Source organism: Strix uralensis, chromosome 6 (assembly GCF_047716275.1).
Source record: "Strix uralensis isolate ZFMK-TIS-50842 chromosome 6, bStrUra1, whole genome shotgun sequence".
NCBI classification, from domain to species: Eukaryota; Metazoa; Chordata; class Aves; order Strigiformes; family Strigidae; genus Strix; species Strix uralensis.
In genome coordinates this window covers 18,416,983-18,437,964 of record NC_133977.1, presented here as the reverse complement: position 1 = coordinate 18,437,964, position 20,982 = coordinate 18,416,983, and the positions used below count along the sequence as shown (strand labels likewise).

The 20,982-nt window shown below is 46.7% G+C and overlaps 2 protein-coding genes across 3 annotated transcripts in view; both read right to left on the bottom strand.

Moving 5' to 3' along the window:
- The window catches only part of CERKL (CERK like autophagy regulator), a 58,843-nt gene extending 51,465 nt beyond the window's left edge, over positions 1–7,378 (bottom strand). Inside the window, exon 1 of one of the 2 annotated variants that reach the window (XM_074873057.1) lies at positions 7,087–7,378. In XM_074873057.1, the coding sequence (XP_074729158.1) occupies positions 7,087–7,378 (292 nt within the window). Of the gene's footprint in view, positions 1–6,584; positions 6,700–7,086 lie in introns of those variants that run through there. The other variant, XM_074873058.1, reaches the window with a different exon arrangement.
- Positions 7,379–17,699: 10,321 nt separating this feature from the next.
- On the bottom strand, positions 17,700–20,521 carry NEUROD1 (neuronal differentiation 1). Its single transcript, XM_074873060.1, has 2 exons — positions 20,163–20,521; positions 17,700–18,921 (listed from the first exon to the last, which is right to left on the bottom strand). The coding sequence occupies exon 2, from the start codon at positions 18,910–18,912 to the stop codon at positions 17,821–17,823; it is 1,092 nt and encodes a 363-aa protein (XP_074729161.1). The 5' UTR covers positions 18,913–18,921; positions 20,163–20,521; the 3' UTR covers positions 17,700–17,820.
- Positions 20,522–20,982: the final 461 nt, after the last annotated feature.

Here is a 20,982-nt window from a genome sequence, read left to right as displayed (position 1 = left end):
GAGAGAAACAGCTGCGGACAAAGAACGTAGGCAGTAGTGTCAGACTCTGAATGGCCAAGCTACTCATCAGATTTTGCATTTGTTTCCTTTAGCCATTAAAAAAAAAAAAAAAAAAAAAAAAATTCAGGAATGATGTAGTTTCTTGGCTTTCTAAACATAAGCAATTGCTTGAAAGAAACCACACATTTTCCAATAAACTACACTCAAAAATCAAGGTAAATTGACAACATTAGACACAACAGAAAAGACGTAAAGGTGCATAGTGGAGGGATACAGATTCAGGGATGATATGGTAAAATGACAACCAAGAAAAGATTACAGCAGCATCTAGAATGTGAAAGAGGGATAAAAAAAACCCAATAGTTTCTCAAAGGATGAAGAACAGGACGATTCAGAAACTGAGATACAAGATTTATACTTAGATAAGGGACTTGACTGCATACTCATTTTAATGATTAAAAAAGAACATTAATCTACACTGAGGAAGGGACTCAGCTCTATAACATTATCACAGACATGAAAATAGCACTAGCACGGACATCAAAGACTGATTAGCATATCAAATTTTTTTAGTATACACATTTGGATTCTTTCCATCATGCTATATAAGCAAGACCATTAATTTACTCTTGCACACCTTTGCACAGAAAGCATAGTCAAAAGAATTGGCAATTTTTCTATGAACAGGAAAATTATGGCAGTTGAGTAACTTTAACAAACTTGCATACTACCTCTCTTTACCTCACCACCTTATGTCTCCCCTGACTTTCCAGTAACTTCCTTACCCTGTATCACGCATACCTCACACGCTACAGCCACCACCCTGCATGTCTGTCTGCCCAGCAACAGCTTCAGTTTCCCCTCCGTTCACTAATACCCCTCTCCACAGTACCCACAAATCCCTCCCACGCCCATATGGTACTTCACCAAAACCCTTACATTCCCTTAATATATCAGCTCACCCCCACCACAGTATTCTTGATTGCTCCTTGATTCCAACTTATCTTTCTTCAATTGGCCTGCTCAGCAGCCAAAAAACAGCACCAGCTATGTCTGGCTTGTTACTGGTGTGCCAACTGCCTGATGATGCGTAACACGCCAAGCACCCAGCCAGCCACTGTCCCTCACACGCCAGGCAGGCAGAGGAGATGAATAAAGCAGAACATCACCTTATCTATAATAACAGTACATGGCAAAGCCTAGTTATTACATAACGCAACAGGAGAAACAAAGGGAAAAAAAACCCCAAACAACCACAAAAACAAAACCCATCACCTTTAGGCAAGTCTAAATCTTGCTGGTTTATGGCCTACAACAGCTTTAAGATAACACAAACCACAACATCAATAGAAACAGTTTTGCATCAAAAAGAAAAGGCCATGAAGAACACTTCGTGTGAAAGCTAAATAAATACTGTTATTTCAAATTCATGTATCTTCAGAATCCAGCTAACACATGCGCAGCTTAACATGTATGCAAACCCAAACACACTAAAATACAATTTGCAAGATCTAGCATAGAAACTTATTTTCTGGAACAAAGATTTAAATATCTGATCTCTCTCTTTGGAGGTAGAGCATTAAAGCGCATAAAAGAGCCACTATCAGACACCCAGGATACGTTAATCCCTTTCAACACAAGCAGAGAGGTGCATAAACATGTGAAATACAAGAAAAACACCAGAAAGCATGAAACAACATAAACTGTTCCACAAACAATTAGTCAGGAACTTATCTGCTGATAAAAGGTAAAAGCCACCCAGAGAATCAAGACATTATGTCTAGAAGTCATCTGAAATAAAGAACAAATTTTAAGAGATCTTTAAATAGTATAGTGCATTTCCTTAAATATTTTTAATTTTTCACAAGAAGTTGTAAATTAATAAATTCTTTCACAGTTTCATGCAGCATTTATCTAAAAGACATTAATTTTATGGACTTCCTTGAAAAAGATTTAAGAGTCTTTCAAGTTCAGACACCAAGGGATAGTTTAAAACTGCATGCTTTCTTCCTTCAGTTTACATCTTAAAGCCATATATTGATGTGATACATGTACATCTCACTCTCCGTTACACTTCATATTATTTATTTTTACGTCTCTTCCTTAAAAATAGTTTTCCTATTTGGACAATAGATAAGCCACATAGACGAATTATGTTCTCTACACATCAGAAGTGGAATCAGAAGCTTTGAATTTGACCAACGTGGAACTTCAGTAACACAGATTTTGTAACAGCCAGTTCCCATTTTCATTATTCCTGACTGACCGATAGACTGACAGATGTCTTACTTTAGAGATCCCAAACAGACTATTGGTATCTATTTCAGCCACATCTGTTGCTAAATAGCCTTGGCAGCAGGCCACTATGCACTTGGAATTAATTTTAAGTCCTTTATTGCTAACTCTTTCACTGTTGAAATACATCAGTGTATTGCTGCACTTATGTAGAATATTTATAAATCTATATTTTAGATTAATATCAACAGGAACTATAGTATACTATATAAGAATAGTATACTTAAACAACACATTGATCTTTTTTACTTCATTATGAAAATATATATTCATATATATTCAAATATACATTAACCTCTGGATTGCTCCAGAGATCTTACTTTCTTATTGGTCAATTAACTTAGAATATTATGTTCAATTACTTACATTAAAAAAGCAAGTTTTATCCAAATTATTATTATTGCTATCCAAATACCCAGTTCAGCCTACATGCTGTCAGTCTGAGAACACTTCATATATCCTTCAGTCAGGTACACTACACACACAAGAAACTATACTTACAAAGTTTTTGACAATGATCAAAAACCTCCGGATTTCACATACCAGTAAAATACTAAGCGAGTGCCAGTCTTGTTCCATTTCCTGACAGAAATATGCTGAAAAACTGCAATTATTGTAAATTGGGAAATTCTGTGGCAATCTTTAAAAAGATGCTGAAGGCTTTAAAGAAATACCAGGATTAAAGTTCTCATTCAACAGCAAAAAACAAGCCATACTGGAAGAACAGCATAAAGACGACTGAATTAACACTATTTGTACTGAAACTGTTCTAAAATACAAGTGATTCCTACAGCCACTGCTGCTAATCCCCTACACTTCATTAGTTTTTAAACTTTAGCTGCACCAGAAAAAATCCAAATCCACTCTGAGCATTTGTACTTAAATGTAAATCATTATTTTTTTCCATCATTCAGTCATGCTTATTGTCCTCTGGGAACTTCTAAACATCACATAAAATATTCAGATCTGTACTTAAGATAGTGTTCTCTGCTATGGTTTTGAAGCAGCATCCAAAATTAGAAGCTCTACAGGTTGGGGTTGGATTATTAAGAGAGAGAAGTCCTGGTTTTTTTCTTAATTTCAGTGATTATATTTATAGCATAGGAAAGCCACATAGAAAGAAGCTAGGAACAAAACCTAGTAACTACTGACTGTGAGCTCTATTTCTTATTGTAACGCCCACCGCATTGTTAAAAGGAAGCAACCAGGTATGGGTCAGAGGGTATCTGGCTCCATCCGGTGAGAAGAAAAAGCTCAGCAGCGCTGCACACCCAGGTTGTAATCGCAGCGTTTCAGAGGGGGCAGCCGAGCCACACCTCACACTGCCTGCGTTCCCACTTGACACATTCATTCCTTCAGGCTCCATGTACAGTTGCTTGCCCAGGCCTTACTTCTGCCCAAAGCTTTGTTATAATAGAGAACAAAATTCATAATGGGTCATGCTTGTTTGAGAGGGAAGAGGTTGCTAGGGAGCTTACTATAAGGTCTGGAGAGCGAACAACAAAGGAAGACATCAAAAATCCTCAGCGAGCACAGGCAGCCAGAAACCTCTAGAAGACAGAAGCTGCAGAAATCAAAGAGAGAGTAAAGAAGGAAGTCTGCCTGATAACCACACTGCCAAGAGCTCCACAGAACCGCTGCAGTGGGGCAGAACTACGCATACATGAGCGTGACATGATCAAGCCCAGGCACAGCAGATGTTACCTGCTTGGGAACTTAAAGTTGGAGCTTTGAGTTCTATTTAGAAGCTGAAGGAGCCAAGGCTGCACGAGCTACCACATGTAAGAACGTATGATGGGAACCGCAGAACTGAGTATGACAAACAACTTCAGCAAGGCAGGAATACGTTGGGGGAACTACTGGGGATGGGAGGTTTGGGGAAAGGGGAGAAAGCGACCACCTGGTAGATCTCTGACTTGACAGCTGGAGTGACTGACATAGAAGAAAGGTCTTTTCCTAAAACAGGGAGAATTACTACATATGAGTCCAAGCAGAAGACATTTAGCATCACTGGCATAGCATAAAGACCTGACCTGACCTAAGACAAATTATGTTATGAAGCTTTTGGTTTGAAGAAAGTATGCTTAAGCCAAATGCCAGTGGAAAAGACTTGCCCAGACAGACATTGGCCATCCACTGTACCTACTGACAGCTCCACCCGAGCACTGCACTGCTGTACCTCTGTTACGCTGAATCAGACTGTGCAACACCCGAGGCTAGTTGCTACTGGGATCCGAGAATGTAGGAGAGAAAAAGCATTCAAGCTGTAAAATCCGTATTTGACCTCTGCAACTGCAGAGGTAAAACCATCCTGACCTACTGTATCCGAGACGGAAGGAAAAATAGACAAGACTTTTGTTGGATTCATCCCTGAGAGGGCAACAAGCCCTACACAGTGCAATTTTCAGCTCCTACTCAGCTGATCTGCAGGCACAGGCAGGCACACATAGAGCCACGCTGGCCTGAAGGAAGGAGTCGCAAGTATTCTTGTGAACACTGCTCAGGTAGACTGTTGTGTTCCCATCACAATGTATCCAGAAGGATAGAAGGGTCTCAGAAACAACCTAATAGTTTTCCTTTTAAGATTATTTCATTCTCAAAGAGAGCCTGGAACAGCCACAGGTGCAGAGGTAGCATCTATACCAACAGTGGAACTGAAAATCCCTTTATCTTCGATGTCAGTACTCAACATTTCAGAATTTGGAAATCCTATAGTAAAAACTCATAGCCTACCACTGACTTCAAGAAAAACACAGCATTTGGAAGACACCACTGCCCTTTCTACTGAAGCTAGTAAAGAAGTAGGACATTAAAAGCTTCTCAGAAACCAAAATATTCAGCAGTTCAATGCTACATAGTACAAAACCAAATTGTCAGAGACAAAGAAGTATCGGCATACATTTAATACATGTGCAGTAAACACCTGAATCCTAATATAATTGATGCCAACTTGTCAGTGCTCCTTTCCACAAGACTCCTGAAGTTCTGCCATCTGCAATATGACTGACTTTAAGCACTGAATACTTTATTACCTCGCAGGAACTAAGACAGAAAAGCCCCTGATGTCTGTATGAGTCATTTAAGGATGACAAGATCTTATACAAAGTAGCAACTTAGGGGGTGGATTTTTCCTAGGGGGAAAAAACCCCCAAACCAACAGACCAATCAAACCCAGAATATATTCCCATCCCTGGAAGCATGGAGCAATAGATACCGAAATTCATTCTTCCTGTCTGTACCTTCAAATCTTTCACTGGTGACAATTAAAAGACAATCATGGTCCCTAGTTCCTGATATATGGCAATTCAAGCTACATTAAAAGTAGCCAGAACATAAAGTGGCAATCAAATTAGAGCATTGCACACAGAACTAAATAATTAATAAACCACACTTCAGATCACACATAGAGAGGCCTGTAGTTAATCCCAAAGGGGACAGAAGAGAGGCTACAGCGTTGCATAACAGCATTACTAAGGCACCCAGACTGGCTCCCCAAGAGAAAGGACTGTACGCACATGAGCGCGGCCGTCATCAGAACTCAACAGTTCTGCTGAAAAGCAGGTATCTAAGTCTGAGCAGAACACTGCGTTAACACGGTTACACTATTTGGAGGATAAGAGTCAATAGTTGTGCCTGGCACCACATCAGTTTGATTTCAGTAGCTCTGGTATCCCAACATGGTTATATGAAATGAGGCATAACGACTTCAGCTGTGAGCATCTGAGCATTCCTCTGCAGCAGCACCACTGGAATCACAGGCTTCCTCAAGCCTCTGCAGCATACAGACTGCCTTGAAGATGAACAGATTATCATAACAGAGAAAAACCGATATGTGGAAGAAACACTGTTTCTCTGTATGCTGGGTTTACGGCTGTTGGATCGTACCCATACAAAGGTGTAAATTTTAGGCCTGGACAAGCTAACCGTGCCGTACCAGAAGGCAGCAATGCCGCCTGGAAACTCTGCGTTCCTGAACGCAACTTCAATTTCTCCTTCACATAAGTACGGGGAGGTCACTGCAGTAAATAAGCACTTTTAAGAGCGCATATGCAGTTTTGAAAGTAAGTTTATGTTTTCACAGTTTCTAGGAAAAAAAAGGACTAGGTAAATTTAAGGAGCATTCCTTTTCTTCCAAAACTTCTATGTATGATTTGTTTCACTTGATCAAACCCTTTTGCAACAGCACTTTCTCACAGCGTGTTGCGTTATCGGAAAAGCACAGAGCAAGGACAACCTGCCACAGAAGCCTCATCACAAAACTCATGCACATCTCACAAAACCATACCCACCTACACGCAGTTTATGTGCCTGTCAAAGAGAGTAAGCTGAGAAAAGTTGATGCAGCAGAAACAAAATCAAATCCTCTTACTGTTCTTTCTGCCTGGGGCTAAGAGGCCACAAAAAACACCATCTCTTACATCTCATCCTTTTCGTATCACCTGCCAAGAAGTAAAGGCTCTTGCCAGGGAAGAGTTGGTTCAGGTACAAGCCACTCCTTGCCCTTATGAAGAACTTGTTCTACTTTTTTTAATCACCAGCGCAACCTTGACGGACAGAGACATGTCTGTCAGCACCGACTTTAACTAGTTTGTGGTAATTCCGCTGTAAGGCGACTCCCCAGCGCCCTGCCCGGCGGGGCCCCAGCCGTAGCTGACCTTCCCTCGCAGCGCCGCGGGAAGGCCGGCCCGCCCCGAGCGGCCCCGCCGCCTACTCCCGGAGGCGGCCCGGGCTGAGCCCGGCCCCGCGGCGGACACCCCCCGCCCTGCCCCGCCCCGCCCCGTCCCGTCCCACCTGTGGGGCTCTCGGGCAGGATGGGGCTCCAGCGGAGCCGCCGGGCGCTCAGCACCACGTCGCAGCTCCTCTTGCTGATCTCGAAGATGCCCCTGAGGAGCGGCTCCTCTCCCTCCTCGGCCGCCGCCAGCGGGGCCACCCGTCGCCGCCGCTCCGCGGGCGCCGCCGCTGAGGAGCGAGCGCGAGCGGCTGCCGCCTGCGCGCGCTGCTCCGGCGGGGGGCGGCCGCCGGCCGGGCGCTCGGGCCAGGCCCGTCGCTGCGGGCGCAGGAAGGGGGCCGCGGCGCCCGGCATGGCGGCGGCACCGCCGCCCCGCGCCACCGGCCGCTGGCGGCGTCCCGGCTGCTGCCAAGGCAGCGCCCGCCCCGCCCCGCGGGAGGGGCCGCACCCGCCCAGGGGCCGGCGAGAGGGCGCCCGGGCCGGGCCGGGAGCCACGGCCTCGCCCGGCAGCGGCGGGCGGGCAGCGGCCAGGCCGAGCCCCTCCTGGGGGAAACGTCCCTCCCGCCGCCGAGGGGGAGCCCTTCGCTGCCATCAGCCGGGCAGGGCCCCGCGGGCCGCTGGCATCGGGCCGAGCACCACGGCACTGCTGGCGCTGCCGCTGCCCCCGGCCTGCGGCGGATACCGGCGCAAACCCGGGGCCCCGAATGAGGTACCGTGCTTCGTAGGGTGGCGGCGAGAACCGTCAAAAGGCACCCGGGCTTCTTACGGTTTTGCTCGTCTAAGTTTCTTCCCCAGGGAGAGCAATGAAGGAATATTCACTCTACCTCCAGAAATGCGTTTTCTTTGTCGGAGTCCCCATGTCTTCTGCTTTTCTATTATCCCTAACAACATTACTGTTACTTAGCTTTAGAGAGCTATGACACGAAGTTGCAATAGCCCTTTCATACTAAAAAGGTCAAGTCTTTCACAGGTTGTGTCTATGGCTTAGCCTCAAGATAAATACCATGTTGACGTTCATGTTGCAAAACAGAATGTTATCACAAACCCAGGTGGAGGTACCACAGTCACACATAACCCTTCATAACAACTGAGGAACACAGTGACTCAGAATTTGATATAAACTTGTACAACATTAGATTCTGTATCAAGTGGGCCAATGCAGAAAGTGCACACAGAAGGCTGCGCAGTCATCTCTCACCCTCAAAGCTTAAATGCAAAGGAGGGAGACCGCCTCTTTATTCCCGCCTCAGTAAATGACAGATTTTACAGTTCGGAGGTATGATGGCTTTACTCACAGGTGCTGTAAGATTCACTGATGACAATCACATCAGATGTGCAGCATCAACTCCAATTTATAAGGTGCTCCTGAGCCTGTAAGGGCTTAATTTGAAGGAAAACGGCAAGGGTTTTTTTAAGTTCTGAGTTCTATAATGTCATGGTGGCTTATTAGTGCATGAAAAGGACATTTTTAAATGAGCAGTTTAGTAATTTTATCTTTAGTTTTTGTAATAAGACAAATATACAACATCCCTCTGAGAAATAAAGCAATAAATTAAAAATACTGCCTTTTGCAAGGTGATACAAATTACAGTTCAAACCACAACTGAAAATATCCAAGGCTCTTCCTATGATGTTTGTCTCTCCAGAAGAGAAATGGTGTTACGGGTAAGGAAATCTGATAGTCTGCAATCAAACCAGCTGAGAGTCCATGAGATGATACATGATTTCATTACTATTAAGCTTCCTTCCTTAGTAGTTCCATAACCTGTACCAAGATGCTAATTATGTAGCTGAGAAGAAAGTCTTAAGACACATTTTAAAAGTCACTATGGTACAGCTTTTTGATACTTACTTCCATCTATTTGCCACGTTTAAAGTATGCTCTGAATATTTGTTAAATATACAACTTGTAAGTGCTTTTCAATTTGCATGGAACCATTGATACAGCTTTCACTGAAATATAGCCATCACCAATTTGCCTTTCTGAATTATAACACGACCACGTAAAGTTTCTGCTTGCTTAAAGCTGCTAGCATCAATAGTCTTATTCTGACTTTGTGTTGATATTTTTTGTCCCTTAGATCTTCTTTGTTGGGATATAGGTATCTTGACTCCAGAGTAATCAGATAAAGTGTAAAGAATTGAAATTATGTGTAAACAGTGGAAGTTTTGTACAAAACACGTCTTTTTGCCTAAAGATAACTAAGTGACAAAGCAGGAAAAACTGCAAGCCAAACAAACAAGCCTGCCTTACCAATTTATCATTCTGGTACAACATTAGATGAACCAATTAAACTTGAGTCTGTTATTTGGCATCGGTGATCTTTAATGTGTTTGCATTGATGTCATTCAAAAGGAAAGCTAAATCATTAACTAGAAGCTAAAGCACAACATGAAACTGGATATAGTTGAATCAATTTTGAGGCTGTATGCCCTTTATAATCCTCTGCAGTCATTTGTATTTGTTTCTGGGACCATTTATTAGCCTATCCCATCTATGTATATTATGTGTTGTCATCAGATAATTTCTCGTAAGGTGCAGGAAAGGATAAGCTGATAACTGTCTTAGAACCATAAAATGATACTACTTTCAGTACCATCAGTGGAAGACTATTACAGTTCCTAAGAGACTTGTAATACCCTTCAACTGATGTCATTAAAACTTCTAACACCCTTTTCCTGATGTTACTTGAGAGGTGTATTAATTCAGTAACTGTTAAGATACTAAAATGTAGTAGATAAAATAGTAAGAGAACTGTATATAGTAACAAAAACCACAGGAGGAACATACAAGTCTGTTCACTCTTGGTTTGCTACTGTTCACAAATCCTCAATCCCCACAGTCCCTTGTAAGTCTGAGACAGACACTTTTTCCTGGGGGAAAAAAATTATTCTAAGCAAGTCTACTCTAATAGACTTTTTTTTTTTTTTTTTTTTAAATATCACAATTTTCAGATTTGCACACTGAATTTGGAAAAACATGGAATAGTCCAGCAATATAAGTTTATCCATTTTCTAGACTATGTCTGGAACTCTCACACATAGCACTTCCTTGTCCTTTCTTGTAAGAAGGGTTGTGTGTATTGATGATCTCATGTAGTATGCTGTGTGATGTTCCCATATTAGAGAAAAAAAGAGAGACAAGGCAAACAGTAAATGTTTAGCAGTAATTGTATAGTAGGCAGCTTAATAGCACAGAGCACTGAACCTACATGTAACAGCCTTGATTTCTTCTGCACCTTTGATCATAGCCAGAGTTTGGAACTGGAGCACACAGGTACTTGTGATGGCAGAATGATCAAGGGACATCTAGAAATACAGTATGCTGCACGAGGAATAGGGATGATACAGAAAGCATTGCGAGTCACCCAGAGCAGCTAAAATGTGTTTTACTTTCCTGTTTTCTCATGTGCATTTTGATTCAATGGCAATAGACACATGAACATAGAGAAGCCCTATTCACCTCTTAATAATGAGTAAGTTGAAGGACGTTTTTTATAAATATCCTTCAAATTAAATTTTGCAGCTCTTCAGATAGCCTCCAGAAGTATTGTTCAAATATTTAGAATTATTTGGTGTTTTTCACGCATAAAGTAACTTTGTCTTTGAATTTAATGTACCTCCTTCAATTTACAGGTGACTAAATATGCAGTGCACAAGGACATCTAGTTCATCAGTAGTTCTCTACGAGACATAGCTATTCTCTTTTGCTAGTGATAAGTATGAAAAGTATACATTCTTCAGTATACCAGGAATAAAAAAGTTCCTAGAACTGAGTCAACAGAAGAGTTCTCTGATGTGTTTTATAGTCTGAATCCCAGGTGACTCTGTTACTCCATTTTATTTACTTAGAGAGCCTGTGGAGTTGCCTTAGAAATTGTCTTAATGTTTTTTACTTTGTTTGCTTTTTTAAACAAATAGCTCAAGTAAAGTAGAAAGGGCAGAAAGAGGTGGGGGGCACACCAGGAGGGGAAGCAAAGGCATTGTCAGGGCACAGCAAGGGCCAGCTACTCCCCAAGAGCCAGGGAGCCAAGGGAAACCCCAAGGCTAGCAAGGCAGAGGCCTTTCTGGTCAGGACCCACGTGGTGGTAGCTGAGCAAGGCAGCCCGGGGGAGGGTGCTAGGATCCCCCAAGAATCCAAATCTAAGAAGTAGGACTGAGGCCAGGACATCAGTTTGCAGATCTGGATCAGCAGGGCTCATAGCCAGATCAGGGCTGTGGCTGAACTGGAGACCAGCATCCTACAGTATGTCTAAAGGAAAGACTGGTAGCCCCAGGCTGAGCTTAAATGGAGCTCCAGGCCCTTGGGCAGGGCTGGTGGGGGGGTGGTTCAGGTGGGGCTGGTCAGGGTTTTTAGGGCTCGGTAGTGCGCTCAGGACCCTAGCAGCCAGAAACACAAGAGGAAGAATGTCAAGGAGCAGTAAGGGCAGGCTGCTTTATAAAGGGAGTGGACCTGAGAATGACCTTAAGTCAGGTAGGGTCTTGCATACCTGACCAAAGTGAGCAGGGCTGTGTGTAGCCTAGTTCAGCTAAGACTCTAAATCGCTAGACAAACCCCTTGTTATGAGGTAGCTTCAACATCAAGCTGAATAACAGAGTCAGCAGGTCAGGGTCAGGTCTGATGACAGTAACCGGTGTCAGTGCTAGCCCAGCAGCCACCAGGGAAGTCTATATTGTCAAGGCAAGTCCAAGATTAAGCAAGGATATCAAGTCTGTGCGTCAGAGTCTGGATATGGCCAGGCACAGACATGGCTGTAATATCATGAAGGCAGATACCAAGGGTGAGAACCTCTTCTTAAACACAATTCTTGTGTAAGGGAGAGGAGATCACCTTGTGGTTTCTTAAAGCTTGTTCTCAGCAGTCTGGACCCAGAGGAGATGTTTTTTTTGTGCCAGGGTGCTGGCCTTGAGCACAAGCAGATGAACTAGGAGAGGGGAGAATCCTCTGGGCCTGGACAAGAGGTAGTAGGAAACAAGGAGATGAGCTAAATTCAACTAACATTGCTTCTCTCTGGATGAAGGAAATAATCTCTTGCTATCTAGATACTAAGAAGTAGAGGGAGTCTCGGTAGTCTTTTCCAGAAGAAGCTTGTGAAGTGAAGAACGAGAAGAAGTAGGACAACCTCTGGCCGAAATAGCAAGTGAGGGAAGTACAGGTAGTGTTTACTGAAGGAGAGCAAGCAGGTAAAGCATGCTACTGGAAAATAAATCCTCTCACCTCAAGAAAAATGCATAGAAAAATGCAATGAGGTGAATAGGCAAGAAATGGGAAGGCCAGTTTTTCATTCATGGATAATGTGATGCTGAAGTTAAGAAACAGGCATTAAGACAAGAAGAGATGAGGGGATGCTATGAGGAAAATACCTTATGCCTACTCTGGAGGATTCCACTGGACATTTCTGGTAGCTGGCTTGTTTCAGTGGCTAATAGAGATTTGCTTCTGGAGAAACCTGAATTTTGAAATTGGCAGCATACCCTTGGCTTGTATGTTTTTCTGGCTACAGTGTCTGTTTATACAATGAAGGTTTAGCGTGTAGTCAGTTACACTTCAGCTGTTCATTCCCAAATATTAGCTCTCCTATGTTCCCTTCTTACATCGCTACTCTAGAAAAGAATCTTTTATAGCTCTCAATATTAATTCAGCTCTATTGTGTTGGTTTTCCTTGACTTTGAAGAAGAGACATTAAGCTGAACACCAAACTTTTTACACAATAAGCAAAGTCATAGATGATTCTGAAGAAAAATGGCACCAATAGTCTGTAGAAGAGAGCATTACTATTACTATACATCTTTCTATATGTCTGGAAAAAAAGGAAAGCATAACAAGAGGGAGAAAGAAGGTAAGGAAAAGAAAATCTGAAATTGTGGAGATGGACAAATCTCTGCAAAAAGGAGAACAAAAATGAGTGAAATTATTACACAGGAATAAGAAGCTGCAAGAATGGAGTCTGAAGTTGAAGTCATTCCTGAGATCACCATGAGTTGAAACTGATCTTAATCAGAACAATAGAGGAAAATGTGGTAATGGGAGGGAATGTAAAATGAGAACATGTTGATCAGAGGACATTTTATTTTTTCTTTGCATTAAAGTTGATACGCTATCTTTTTAAGGTAATAAAGTTTTACTCTTGTTTTCTATTGCTCTGTCATCAAAATGTTGGCAATAATGTAAATCTTAGTTGCTTCTATTTTATGTCATACAAAATGCAGTTAGCTTTCTGCTGCAAACTACTACAAGCTAGGAAACTGAAAGCCAGGGCTGATATTCTATGTTTTACATACCCTGTAGGCAACCTAAATACTTAAGTGAATGCTTTGAGAGCATTGTCAGTTTTAATTTTGTATTGCATAGCTTCTGACAGTTTGTTAAATACATATATGAATTATTTAAAAAACATTTATGTACATATTTAAATAACAGTCTATTTGTAGATCTTCAGCTCACTGTTTCAACACATATTCATGTACTATGGTTTTTGAGGTTTTCTGTAATATGGGATTTTCGGCTAAGGAAAGAGTATAGACCATTTACAATTTCTGAAAGAATAACCATACAACCCATCTTGGTCAATAAAAGCAAAGGCCAATTTCTGCATATTTTCCCTGACACAGCACCAGGCAGAACTCCAAGTTTCATTTCTTGGAGTTTTTCCTCAATAGGAATGAGTGAGAACTGAGTGGGGTTTGTTTGGTTTTTTATCTTTAGATACTTTATATATAAACAAGAGAATGGAATTTAATTTCTAAAACCATTTGACAAGATGGTTCTTGTTGCTTTTTTTAAAAACAAGGAGACTCATTATATTTTTCATATGTCAAAAGCAATTGTTAAGGTCATGGTGGATCCAGTTTTGTTCATTTACAATACTGAAATAATTGCAAGAATTTTTACTGTTACAGATGACAGAAAATATTTGTTTAACTTGCTCTCAAGACTTAGAATTATTTCTATTAATTCCTATTACCTCTGGAATTGTATGTTGCTTTTTAATATTAGTTTATTAAAATTATGGAACAGTATCTTCTGGAGAAAGTGACACTCTGTTGTCTTCTGGTGAATTCAGGAATCTTGGTTCTCCATGAATCTACTTCCCTTCCCTTGGGGAGTCCTCCTGGAGGCACTGGACCAAAGTCTGATGACGTGCAGGCACATTTTTCATTCGGGCCAGGTAAAACCTGAGGCTTTCAGTCTCTCAGACATCTTGTGGATATAACCTGGAATTCCACCATTTCAGATCCCTCTGCCATAGCTGGGGCCTCAGCTGCATCACAGACAGCAATGGGTCTGCAACCTCCAGGCCCTCTTCTGTTGCTTCAGAACACCAAGAAGGGGAAAGGTGCAAGTTGTGACTGCTACTCATGTGCTGTACCTGCAGAGGAGATTTCACCAGGGTCTTCTCGAGCGTGCATTGGTGCTAGAACAATCCCTACTGTCAGAAGCATGGCATAAAGAAGAAGGTCCCAACAAGCCATAAAAATAGAGTTCCTAGGCCTGTGCTGGGTGACCCAGTATGTGAGTGGGTATGACTCAACCCTGGAGTTTCCTCCGCATGCGGAAGTTAGATAATCCCACTGTAGCCTTAGTTAATTAGCGATGTGCTCATAAGAGAGGAACAGCATGAGTAATTCTTTCCTTCGAAAGAGACCTTGATAGACCTTCCTGTGGGAGTCATGAGCAGAGATTTCAAGATTTGATATTAACAGTACAAAAAAATAAATATCATGGAGGCATCAGAAGCAGCAGCAAAGGGGGTGTGTGGGGGAGATCTCCAATATTTTATACGGGTGGGGGGAAAAAAAACCCAACTCTAAACTAATTGAAATAACAGAACTCACAGGTGATTTGTAAAATGGAGCCTCTAGTTACCAAAATGCCTAATTAATTTTTCTTATTAGGTTGCTCATAACATTAAAATATTGTTTTTCTCTAAAGTATCACAGTAGCGAACGTTCAGATAGCCTAGGCAGATCTTTTAAGTAAATTGCATTGGCTAGAGGAGTTGAATTTTGTTATCAACCGTGGAAAAAGAAAAGGTAATTGAAAAGGTTTCTTGTGGTTTGGAAATGCCTTCCAAATATTCATTAAACATTTAAGCGACTAAATTTGCAGAATATGTTCCCGACATTGGCACTGGTTCTGTGGTATTTCTCTCATCAGATGGAAGTACTGTGTGTTATGCAGAGTGCATTCATGCATAAACAATATCATTTTCATAAATTAAAACCTCCCCTGCAGAAGGAACATCTGTGCCTGCCTTTGAATAAAAGATGGTGGCATGTGAGTTGCCCCTTGACTGACTAGAAGAATCCTTATGTTTAAGAAGAAGGTGCATAACCAAAAGGCGAGCAAGCCTGGGTCAGCTTTTTCAATTTTATCTGAAAAATTGTCATTCATTTCCCCCCCTCGGGTTATCTAGGGTATATTTAACTCTGTTACCACTGACTGGGAAAGGTTAATCGGGTACTTGAAAAGTTCCCTTTTGCTTTCTTCCTTTTCAGATGCAGCAACAGTTTGGAGTGCGGAGCCGCAGGCTCGGGCAAAACGCAGCGAGATGCTGCAAAATGCATCAGCCGGCGTCGCAATTAATTTTCAGCGTGTTTTTAGCACGAAAGACCGGCCGTGAGGGTGCGGCAGTACTAACGGAGGTTTGCAACGCTTACGCGTTGGATTTCCGTAGCTATGAAAACCTTTTAAAATAGACGCCAGTAGCTTGTTTTCTCGTGAAAAAATGCCCTCATCCACAGGAGAGCCTGTTCCCTTTCTGCTGGACTTCAGTGAAATATTTATGAAATACCTCTGCTTTGTGACGGGTTCATCTAAGGGATTTCAGGGAACGTCTCAAATCTGTCTCTGAGGGTCGGAGGCAAAGACCTGTTGCTAAATGTTCCCGGCCATCAGGGGAATTGCCCTCCCGCAGGTGGTGTCTCCCGGTTCCTTAAGCCCCAGACTCAGCAGTGACGGTTAAAGACACGCACGCCTCGCGGCTGGCAGGCGGGGGCCCGGCGAATCGATAGCGCCGGGTCCAGGGCCGGCTTGCGGGGGAAGGAGCAGCTGCTGCCGGCGGGGCCGAGCCGGGGCCGAAACGGCATTTCCCCGGTGTGCCGGTCCCGAGATGCCGGGACGAGGCGGGGGGGGGCATGCTCCCCCCGTGGGCTGGGAGGGGAGCCCCGCGGGTGGGTGGCCGAGCCGAGGCGGGTGCGGGGGGCTCGGCGCTGCCCACACGGGTCGCCGCAGGTCCCAGGCGAGCCGCGGTTCTGCCGCCGCTCCCCTCATTCAACAAATCAGCATTGCAAATGGCCGGGCGCGCTGTAAACAAACGAACGAAATGCCCCCCCCTCCCCCCGGAACCCCTCAAGGTAACTCCAGAATCCGTGTCCTTTTTTTTTCTCCAATTTTATTCTACAAATAATAAGTGTTGCACCTTTCATGAGCTATCCGAATAAAACAATAATCCCATAGGAATTACTTACACTAAGAAAAAAAAAAAAATCACATTTAAGGAGAAATGCAACATTCGACCAAATGTTCAATACTATGTTGTTGCCAAAGGATGGATGTTTTTCTAAAATCCCAGTGTGCATTACACCATAATATACAGGATTACAAACAAAATTACAGTACAGATTGATTCCAGTTGAACCAGCGTTACATTTCAAACAGCACTTATTCTGGACTGCATTGTACATGCAATAGCTATTGTTCTAATTACGGATTAAATGGTTTGAATTTGTTTCAAGCTACCGTACTAATCGACTACAATAGGTATATAGCCCGACTTTTACAACCTGATTAGTTTTAGGTTCCGATTTATAAGATGAGCATATGACAACCACGGATCGTGTGAACATGTATAAAATCATGCATTTATATCGCCTGGAAACATTAACATCTTCAAGTTCTCTTCAAAAAAACCACGGAATGCCAAGGGGTTCAAAGACTAAAAAGAAACAGTGCAAATTGTATGTGATAGTCAAGCAGCTTTCGATTTAAAAAGGGTGTTGGCATTTGCTTATAATCTTTATATACAAGTTTGTGCAAGTAATGTGTTGAATTGATATGTTTTAATAGAAAATAAGTCTCTCGTTCTTATATCTTCTCAAGACCTAGGGGATCTGGTTCTTGTTGTAGGGGGGAAAGGAAAAAGAAAAGAAAAAGAAAAGAAAAAAAAAGGGAAAAAAAAAAAAGACTTTAATGGGAAAGAAATTGCCCGGATCGTGCATTTTTTTTTCTTCTTCAACTATTTGAAAGGAAAGAAGTGCTAAGGCAACATAACTTCTCTAAGCACTTTTCTGCTGGTTTAAATTAGTTAAATTATTTTGTATAAATTAGATATAATTCTACCTTTCCAATATGTATAAAAATTGATGAAGCTGCATGGTTTAAAATAGGAAATTCACGTTATAAAAAGTCATTAAAAATTCTGTACAAAATCACAACAAAATAATTCAGCATGGGAAAGGTAACAAGTAGTAAAACGTTGGTTGAAAAATAGAGATTTCATATATATTTTGCAATTGGCCCATCGCTAGTTTAAAAATTGCATAGATCCTAATTATTGCTTGTGATTTTGTTATCCCGATCAGGTGATTGACGCGATCCCGGTGCCCCTGCCACGGCTTCCCCGCGTGGCTGCGGGGCGCGGAAGCCGGGCGGCGGGGGAGCGGGGCGGCGGCGGAGCGGGGCGGCGGAGCGGGGCGGCGGCGGCGGGCCCCGCCGGGCTGCCCCCTGTAAACAAGGCGGTGGCGCCCGGGCGGGGCCGGGCTCGCCCCCTCGCCCTCCCGCGGCGGGGGGCGGCTCAGTCGTGGAAGATGGCGTTGAGCTGGGCGCTGAGGACCCGCTCGTGGTGGGGGTGGCCCTCGTAGGGCGCCAGGCCGTCGACCGGGAGCTCGCAGCGGGAGGCGGCGGCCGGGAAGATGGCGGCGTGGGCGGGCGCGGCGGCCAGCGCGGCGGCGGCGGCGGCGGGGTAGTGCATGGTGAAGGCGTAGCTCTTGTCGAAGTCGGCGGCCGGCTCGTGCTTGAAGGAGAAGTTGCCGTTGACGCTGAGGGGCGGGCTGAGCGGCCCGTCGAAGGCGGGGCTGGCGCCCTCCGCCAGGCCGCTCTCGAAGAAGGGCTCGAGCGCGGCGCCGTAGGCGTGCGGCGGCTTGAGGTGGAAGAGGTGGGAGCTGTCCATGGTGCCGTAGGGCGGGCTGGGCAGCCCCGGCGACTGGTAGGGGTAGGGGGCGGCCGGGAAGGGCCCGCCCGCCGCCGCCGCCGCCGCCACGTGGGGCGGCACCTCCTGGCTCTGCTCCGGCAGGAAAGTCCGCGGGTTGAGCTGCAGGCAGCCGGCCACCAGGTTGGTGGTGGGCTGCGACAGGCCCTTGCAGAGGGTCTGCACGAAGGAGACCAGGTCGGGGCTCTTGCCCGAGCGCAGGATCTCGGAGAGCGCCCAGATGTAGTTCTTGGCCAGGCGCAGGGTCTCGATCTTGGAGAGCTTCTGCGTCTTGGAGTAGCAGGGCACCACCTTCCGCAGGTTGTCCAGGGCCGCGTTCAGGCCGTGCATGCGGTTGCGCTCCCGGGCGTTGGCCTTCATGCGCCGCAGCTTGAACCGCTCCATGCGCGCCTTGGTCATCTTCTTCTTCTTGGGCCCCCGCCTCTTGGGCTTCTGGTCGTCGTCCTCCTCCTCCTCCTCTTCCTCCTCCTCTTCGTCCAGGTCGTCCTCCTCGTCCTCCTCCTCGCCGTTCCGCAGCGAGTCCTCCTCGGCCTCGGCGTGCAGACCCTCCAGGTCCTCCTCCTTCTTGTCCGCCTCGTGCTCCTCGTCCTGGGAGCTGAGGCACTCCTCCGCCCAGCTCGGGGGGCCCTGCGGCTGGGGCTCGCCCATCAGCCCGCTCTCGCTGTACGACTTGGTCATGGTGAGCCTCTGCGTCGCGGAGGAGACAGAAAAGAGCCGTATCAGCACCCGGACCGGCGGCCGCGGCCCCGCGCAGCCACCCGCGGGGAGAAGCCGCCCGCGCCGCCCCCTGCTGCCCCCGTCCCCTCCCGAGGGAAGCCCCGGCTTCCCCACGGGTGCCAGCGCAAACTTTTAATTGTCTCCGCGGTCCTGCCTTATAATTAAATTGACATATGTTCAAATGCCGTTATGTAACTCGCTCATGTTAGCGGGGAATATAAGCAGATTATGTGTGCGGGAGGCAGCCCGAGCGGCACGGCGCGGGCAGACCGAGCGTTTTTTTTTAAAAAAAAAAAACCAAAACAAACACACACACTTGCTGAATCGGTGAGGGGGAAAGGCGGGGGGGTGGGGGGGGGGGGCACACGACACAGAGGATACCCACAGGGACGTCCAGCCGGCCGCCCGTGACACCTGTCCCCCCCGCTCTCCGCGGCTCCCCCTCGCCGCCGCCTTGTGCGGGGCTCCCGCACCGCCCCGACGGGCGCCGGACACCTGCTCCCCCGAGCGACGCTGCTCAGCCTCTCCCGGCGAGATCCCCCCCCGGTCCCGCCTCCGTCCCCAGGACTGTCGCCGGGTGCCGGCGGCGGGGTGGCGAGCGGCGGTGCCGCGCGGCCCCCGCCCGCCCTAACAGGTGCGGGACCGGCCGCGGCTTTCCGTCTCCGTCGGCCCCTCCGCCGCAGACGGGCATCGTCCCTCCGCTTCCCGCGGGGGCTTTTCGTTAGGGGTTGCGACCGTCCCCCGGTCGCAGCGGGCACACCGGGGAGGAACAATGCCGCCCGCCCGCCCGGCCGCAGCCTGCGGTGGGACCGCGGTGGCCGCCCTCCGCGGAGGAGAGGGAGCTGGAAGTTAGGACGCGCGTAGGTGCAAGCGCGTATATAATAGGTGTGTGCGTAGATGGACGCGCATACACGTATTTAAATGTGTGTATGGACGCACATATACCTTTACATATATATAATGTAAGCACACATACATGCGTATGGATGGATACAGGTGTGCACGCACCCAGCCGCCTGCGCACACCGGCAGGACCGACCGCCGGTTCCCACGACCGCAAGCGGCACTACAAACCGAAGCCGCTCCGGCAGCGGCAGGTCCCGCCCGCCCCGACCCCGCAGGTTCCTCTCCCATCCCGGTAGCCGCCGCCAACCCCTTTCCCGCGGAAGGAGGGAGGGTGCGTGTGGGGTGAAAACCCGGTTTCCCGTTACCTCCGTTGCTCAGCCTCTCCTGCGCGGTGACGGTCTCATAACCCCGGTGCAGCTCTCTCCCGTCCGAGGGCGCCGCGCGTGTTGGTTGTGGGGTTTGGTTGGTTGGGTGGGTTTTTTTCCGTTTTTTTTTTTCTTTTTTTCCTTTTTTTTTTTTTTTTTTTTCCTCCCCGAGGTTACGCAGCGCCGGGCTCCCCCGTTATATAGCGGGACCGAGGATGCGCGGCGGGGGAGGGAACGGGGAGGGGAGGAGGGGGGGGGGGGCCGGCACCGGGACTTGGGTACCGCGCGCTCCAGCGCCACCGCCCAACGCGCCTGCGCCCCGCCCCGCGCCCCGCCCCGCCCGGCGGCACGCGCCATATGGCCGCCCACGTCAGGCTCTTCTTCCCCCCCCCCATTTCTCCCCCTCCCCCGCCACGTGACACCCCTTATTTGTATGCGGCCGCTCGCCCGCCCGTTGAGCCGCCACGCCCTTTGTGCCCCGCCGGGCGCCGCCATCTGTCACCGGGACCCCCCCCCCCCCACACACACACACACACACACTCCTCCCCCCCCCCTCAACATTCCCGGGGGGCGGCGGGGCGGGCGCGGTGCGGAGCGGAGCTACGCTCCGCACCGCGCCCGACCCGCCGCCACCCGGGGTGAAAAGGGGGGGTGCGCGCCTGCCCCGACCCGCGGAGCCGCATTGTTCCCATTGTTCCGGGGTGCACCCTCCGCCGGTCCCCGCCGCCCCCCTGTACAGCTCCCGGAGACTCCCTGTCCCCCTCTTTGCCGCCCCCCCCGCCGCCGCAGACCCCCGTGCCTTTCTCCGGTGCTTGGGGCG

Coding starts and splice junctions, on each gene's coding strand:
- NEUROD1 (XM_074873060.1), bottom strand. CDS start 18,912: ATGACCAAGTCGTACAGCGAGAGCGGGCTGATGGGCGAGCCCCAGCCG.